Below are 7,201 nucleotides of genomic sequence, written 5' to 3' on the forward strand. Positions count from 1 at the left end.
ACACACACACACACACACACACTGCTGCTGTCACTGAATCCTGCTTGTATCTCTCTAACTTACGTCGTGACTAAACGCTTCGGTGGCGACAGGTTTTGTTTTCATGCTGGCGATGTCGGCATCCAGCTCTGAAGATAATGCGAGGAGAACTTTAGCCTCCGCCTCCCAGCCGGCATCCAGCCATCCGTCATCGCTCAGATGTGACAGGATGAGGTTGTGTGTGTGCTGCTGGTTTACTGGTTTATTTTTGGGGGTTTTTTTTCGGGGGGCTGATTTTCATGTGTCATCGTTCCCCCGCTGTCTCAAATTAGCAAAGTCAGAGAGGTGTTTCAGAGGGGAGCTGCTGTCTGTGAAAAGGATGTCTGCCTCAGTCTGGTTCAGAGAATAAACAGAGAGAGATTACTCTAAGAAAGCATGTTTTATATTAGAGAAGAACTGCATATTTAATAAGATGAAAACAGGTAAATTAATTTTGATTTTCACGAGCAAGGACCACACCACCAATGAGATACGTTTGACAAATTTATTAACAAGATTTGAATGGATCGTTTGTGCTCTTAATGCGGTGTGGGGAGGCCCATATGAAGGATCCGCTGCTGCGCCCGGGCAACGAGGACCCCCTTGGAACCTATGAGAAAGGAGAGAAGAACAGAAAGAGAGGGCGGGACTCGAATACGAGAGCGACAGAGGGGGAAGAGGGGTTAGGCTGGTTTATATAGGAGCCGGAAGGGGTGTAATTGGGGTGTTTTTCCCGCTCCTGAAACTGCGCTCCTGAAACTGCGCTTCATAAGCTTCGATTAAGAGAAATCCACCCGTAATGAAAACAATGCAGAAAGAGTACTTTGACAAACTGTCTACTTTAGTTTTGGTGTATAGATAAAATCTCCTTAATTACCAAATATAACAGTCTATAAGGAACCAGAAATAAAATCCTGGACATTCAGTCTTTACCTCAGAGTTACAATCCGAGCTCAAAGGATCAATTTTACCCACTTTAATAGCTTTCAACTGCATCTCATGGTCTTCTTCAGCACATGAAACAAGCTTTATTATTATCATGTGACTTATTGCTGCATTCACACTACATGATATCAGACTCATTATGGACTGATCTGACTGACGTGTGCCTTTAAGAAGAAAAAATGCTCTTTTTTTGGCCTCCGCTGACAAATTTTAGACGTTTTCTACAATATGTTTGGTGACACTGATGCAAACTATTAATATGAGAGTTAATCTACATAAGTATAAACAAGGCAAAGTAAAAGATGAATGATTCATTTAACTGTCAGTGAGCCTGATAACATTCAACTATCAATCTATCAATGTCAGGAAAATGTTATTCACGCCTCATTTCACCAGTTTTAAGCAATAAAAGGCATCTTAATCATCATGCAAACTATTTAAAGGAGTTTAATACATTTCAGAGGCTTCCTCCCTACACACAGACTACATTGCTCTATAATTATGTCACCTGATTTCCTTCATTGCTCCGATTATAATTACTACAGCTGCTAGAAGGCTTTTGTTTATTTAACACACTGATATTTCATTTTTGGGGCACTTGCAGAAATGATTAATCAAATCCAGCAAAATACAACCTGCTTTGTTCTCGTAAACTTGTTGCCAAATATTATAAGTAAAGCTCGTGATCGGGTTTGACGTTATATTCGAAACTTTGTTTAAACCATAGACTGTATATAAAATGGACGTAACATCCGTGACGTCACCCATTGGTTTGTGGACTGCTGCTTGGAAGCAAATAGTATCGGATCTGAGCAGCGACATCTTGAAAATTTCAGGTGCATGCTGGGGAAAAAAAAAACAGGGATTCTACTTATATGGGCATCAGGAGGAGCATGAGGCGCCCTCCTGAACCTGTGAACCAATCAACCTGTCAATCACGACGTAGCCACGCCCTAATGCATACCCTGCTTTATCGTCACATATAAAATCAGGGAGGCCAAAATGTCCCAAATGAACATCATACTGCATTGAAGAAGGCTTTAAACTAGCGATTGACACCATAAACACATTTTGAAAACGTTTACTGAGGTTAGAAATCAAGTGAGAAGTTGGTGAATTCTCCATTGACTTGTATAGAGACGGAAGTGCTTTTGACACCAAAACGGTCGCCCCCTGGTGGCCTTTTGATAGAATGCAGTTTTAAGTTACTTCCTCGTTGGCCTCATTTCAGAGGACCGGAGCTCCCCGCCTGGTTTTTCCCAACATCACACCCCCCAAAATAGACTGCAACTTCTACACCAGTTATTACGGTAAATGCAGAGACTGAATGTCACTGTACAGCTGTATGTGTGACAGATAAAGTACCTTTACTCCCTCTCATTGACCTTTTGACCTTTTAACCATTGATGCTGAGACTGGTTTTGCTTTCTGTTGACAGTCAGTTACAGTCTTCATCTTTTGCTCTTCATCATTCTTTAGTTTTTCTGGTTTTTACTCAACTTTTCATCCCAAACTTATGAGGAAAAACTTGCAGATTCCCCTGATATGACATCATGTTGTTGTGCATTTTTTCAATCGGTGTAAAGTTTCATTTCAACCTTCTTCTTTTTTCCTGTTTTCTTCTCTTCCTTTGTTTCTATTTGACTGAGTTCATGTTTATGACGGTGTAAATCCTCAGCGGTGTGCACACGCCTGGGTCACCGCTCCGCTTCTTATTTCCCTTATTCAAGGCCAGAGCAGTTCACGTCTCTGGTGTCTTTTCATCGTGTGTGTGTGTGTGTGTGTGTGTGTGTGTGTGTTTGTGTGTGTGTGTGTGTGTGTGTGTGTGTGTGTGTGTGTGTGTGTGTGTGTGTGTGTGTGTGTGTTTGTGTGTGTGTGTGTGTGTGTAAATACTTAAGGGAGACTGTTTTCCGTACAGTCTCGCTTCTCATTCATCTCTTATCAGAACAGTTTGTGCCTGCTTGTGTAGATAACTTTTTTGTTTTCCCGTATTCCCCCCCCCCCCCACCCCCACCCCCCTCCTCCCATTTTTTATTTTTTTTATCTCTTCTCCTTTCATCCCTCCACGTTTTCCTCCAGGTTGCAGATCCCTTGTAACAGGATCACCGTTAGACAATCTGTGGTAGACTTTCAGCTCTTTTGTTTGAGATAACGGAGCTAAGTGCTTGTTTACGCTGCTGCTGTGTGATTATTGAAAACCGGTCAGACACACAGGGGAGCTTTTTTAAATTTATAACAGTATTGTTTTTTGTAACATAACAGAAATTGAGCCGAATAATCCGACAATGTAGAAGAATATAATCACATAGATGCTGTATCTCATCCACTCCTTCAGGTGAGACCTTTCATTTCCTCAGAATATCTTCCTATTCAAAGAATAAAAACAGCACACAATATGTTGTAAAAAACACAAAAAGCATGATTGCAGGGAGGAAGTAAATAACAGCCTTTGTGTATCAATTTAGTTGAAAGAGCAGGATAAGAAGAAAAGAATAAAAAAGCCTTGGACGGCTGGAACACTTATTTGAATATAAAAGTGTTGTTGACTCTGGAAAAGTGAGAAAAGACACCCCAAATATTTTAAACTATCCAGGTTTCCCCTTCAGGTTAGATCATAGACTGTATATATAATGGACGTAACATCTGTGATGTCACCCATTGGTTTGTGGACTGCTGCTCGGAAGCCTATAGTATCGGATCTGAGCAGCGCCATCTTGAAAATTTCCGGTGCATGCTGGGAAAAATAAAAACACAGATACTACTTATATGGGCATCAGGAGGAGCATGAGGCGCCCTCCTGAACCTGTGGACCAATCAACCTGTCAATCACGACGTAGCCACGCCCTAATGCATACCCTGCTTTATCGTCAAATATAAAATCAGGGAGGCCAAAATGTCCCAAATGAACATCATACTGCATTGAAGAAGGCTTTAAACTAGCGATTGAGACCATAAACACATTTTGAAAACGTTTACTGAGGTTAGAAATCAAGTGAGAAGTTGGTGAATTCTCCATTGACTTGTATAGAGACGGAAGTCCTTTTGACACCAAAACGGTCGCCCCCTGGTGGCCTTTTGATAGAATGCAGTTTAAGTTACTTCCTAGTTGGCATCATTTCAGAGGACCGGGACTCCCCGCCTGGTTTCAACGTTACAGTGTTTTTAGTAGCAAAGTCTTTGTGTTACTATACTTCCACCACAGCTCAACAGGGAAACACTAAGAGGGAATCTGATGCTAAAAAGACTGTAAATGTGTCAGATATCACTTGATATGACTAACTCAGTAAACTAATGAACTAGTTTCCATTAAAAGATCTCAAATGTGAACTTATCCTTTAAAGTGAAGTTCCTGATTGACACAGGATTCGACTCCACTTTTCAAGAATCCCCTCCCCCCCTCTTCTCCCTTCAAATGCAGGCAATTTAAGCCACCTCTCCTTGAAGAGGAGGAGGAGGGGGGCGTTACCGGCTGGTATGATAGAGAATGGAAACTCTGGGCCGAGGCGCTCCGGTAAGTCGAGATCGGAGCATGGCTGGTTGGCTTAGAGCTGGGAAGCAATGCGGTCAGCGTCCCGCCATCCCTCGGCACGAAGGAGGGATGTTGTCTTTTACCCCCCTCTCCCTTTTCCTCATTTCCATGTGCTTGCTGTTGTCAACTTGTTCCCTTCGTCGGTTGCTTCCCTTAACCCTCCTGTTGTCCTCTGGTCAAGTAAGGACAGAAGGAAGGAAGGAAGGAAGGAAAGAAAGGAGTAAGGATGGAGGGAGGAAGGAAAGGAGGAAGGAAGGAAGGAAAGAAAGGAGTAAGGAGGGAGGGATGAAGGAAGGAAAGAAAGGAGTAAGGATGGAGGGAGGAAGGAAAGGAGGAAGGAAGGAAGGATGAAAGGAGTAAGGAGGAAGGAAGGGAGGAAGGAAGGAAAGAAGGAAGAAAAGAAAGGTGTAAGGAAGGGAGGGAGGAAGAAGGAAGGAAGGGAGGGAGGAAGGAAGGAAGGAAAGGAGTAATGAGGGAGAGAGGAAGGAAGGAAAGGAGGAAGGAAGGAAAGGAGGAAGGAAGGAAGGAAATAAATAGTAAGGAGGGAGGAAAGAAGGAACAGTCAAAAGAGATGGGGTCAATTTGACCCTGGAGGACAACAGGAGGGTTAATTAAATATCAGCCTTGTTGATAAAGCTCAGAAAGTGTAAATATCAATGCTAACTTTCTCTAAGAGAAGCATTGACTGCATGAAAAGTGTTTGTTTGGATGTGAGATTTAAAAAAAACCCAAATAAAAGCTGGTGCTTACGGCTTTTTTTCAAGTGGGAATTGTTGGAATCAACAATGCTTAATAAAAAAAAAAAGAGGGACTAGATAGCAGCTTGTACGACTCTTTTCAAGGTTGCTCTGTTTGTATTGTTGTTTATTGATTTTTGTTAATTATGCAGCATGTTTTTTAGTTGTTTGCTCAGCCAGAGGCAATCTGCTTTCCCAAAAAACGGCTGTTTCATCTCGGCCTCCAGAAAGCAGACGGAGGCATCAGAGAGTAAAGACTGCTTCCTGTTTCTCTGTGTTCAGTCTCTAGTTTTATTCTCCATTCTTAAAAATCTGCTACCTGGAATCAGACGATGCAAATCTGTGCTTTGTGTGTCGGGTCAAAGAAAAGGTTTAGTTAGAGTAAGGATGTCAAACATGAGGCCTGTGGGCCAGAACCGGTCGCTGAGGGGTCCAATCCGGCCCACTTTCCTTCCTGTCTTCTTTTTCTTCCATCTATCTTTCCTTCCTGTCTTCCCTCCTTCCTTCCTTTCTTCCTTCCTTCATTCTATCCGCCCTTCCTTCCTCCCTTTTTTCCCTCTTTCCTACCATCTGTCCTTCCTTCCTTCCTTCCTTCCTTCCTTCCTTCTTTCCTTCCTTCCTTCCTTCCTTCCTTCCTTCTGTCCTTCCATCTGTCCTTCCTCCCTTTCTTCTTTCCCTCCTTCCCTCCTCCCTTCCTCCCTTTTTTCCTTCCATCTTTTCTTCCCTTCTTCCTTCCATCTTTCCTTCCCTCCTTCCTTCCCTCTTTCCTTACATCTTTCCTTCCTCCCTTTCTTCCTTCCATCTTTCCTTCCTCCCTTTCTTACTTCCCTTACATCTTTCCTTCATCCCTTCCTTCCTTCCCTCCTTCTTTCCATATGTCCTTCCTCCCTTTCTTACTTCCCTTACATCTTTCCTTCATCCCTTTCTTCCTTCCCTCCTTCTTTCCATATGTCCTTCCTCCCTTTCTTCCTTCCATCTTTCCATCCTTCCTTTCTTCCTTCCCTCTTTCCTTCAATCTGTCCTTCCTCCCTTTCTTCCCTCTTTCCTTCCATCTTTCCTTTCTCCCTTTCTTCCTTCCATCTGTCTTTCCTCCCTTCCTCCCTTCTTTCCTTCATTCTGTCTGTCCTTCCATTCTTCCTTCCCTTTTTTCTTCCTTCCTTCCTCCCTTTCTTCCATCTTTTTTCTCCACCGGTTGGCTCGACGACAGTTGTCTCATTTATAGGAAGTGGCTTCCTCCGTTTCTATTAAATTAGAGGTGAAAAACAAAGCGATCCATACTGTTGAGAACAAAGAAGAAAAAAAGGGGTTTTAAGAACAAGACCTTTAATTCATCCACCATTCATCAATGTCAGGAGAAAAAAAAGAACCCTGAATCCATTAACACCAGGCTGGAAGCGTTCCCGTATTAAATGTAATTAAAGCTGCTGTGTGGATGAAGCCTGCTGGGATTTGCACTGTGTGGCTTTAACTCCGCAGCTCTGCTTGTATATCTGTCAGGGGAATAGTCTGCAGTCTCCCAGGAATTACAGTTCAGCAGTTTGGGAAACGATGGGAAAGCTTCCTGGATGTTATTCATCAGGTGTCTTTTAAATGCAAATGGATTCAGTTATTTATCCGGATTAGTAGGAGTGTTATAAATCCTGAGAATAGTTTAAAGTGAGTCTGTTTAACCCTTTATATGTCTGCTTAACCTTTGTGTCGTCCTCGGGTCAAATTGATCCCGTTTGTTTTGACTGTTCCTTCTTTCCTCCCTTCCTTCCTTCTGTCTGTCCTTTCTCCCTCCCTTCTTCTCTCTTTCCTCCCTTCCTTCTTTCCTTCCTCCATCCCCCTTCCTTCCTTCCTTCATTCCTCCCTCCCTCCTTGTCTCTTTCTTTCCTCACTATTACCTTCCTTCTGTCCTCTGTCCTTCTTTCCTTCCTTCCTTCCTCCCTTCCTCTTTTCCTTTCTCTCTCCCTCTCTCCTTCCTTCTTTC

General features: G+C 42.9%; 1 protein-coding gene across 1 annotated transcript in view; it reads left to right on the forward strand.

The window, feature by feature from the left end:
• Positions 1–7,201, forward strand: part of LOC133976747 (disco-interacting protein 2 homolog C-like) — a gene marked incomplete at its 3' end in the record, with an annotated part of 108,537 nt that overhangs the window by 22,839 nt on the left and 78,497 nt on the right. Inside the window, 1 exon segment of the mRNA XM_062414947.1 lies at positions 4,382–4,474. Within this exon segment, the coding sequence (XP_062270931.1) occupies positions 4,382–4,474 (93 nt within the window).

This window comes from Scomber scombrus, unplaced genomic scaffold, assembly GCF_963691925.1.
Source record: "Scomber scombrus unplaced genomic scaffold, fScoSco1.1 SCAFFOLD_82, whole genome shotgun sequence".
Taxonomy (NCBI): domain Eukaryota; kingdom Metazoa; phylum Chordata; class Actinopteri; order Scombriformes; family Scombridae; genus Scomber; species Scomber scombrus.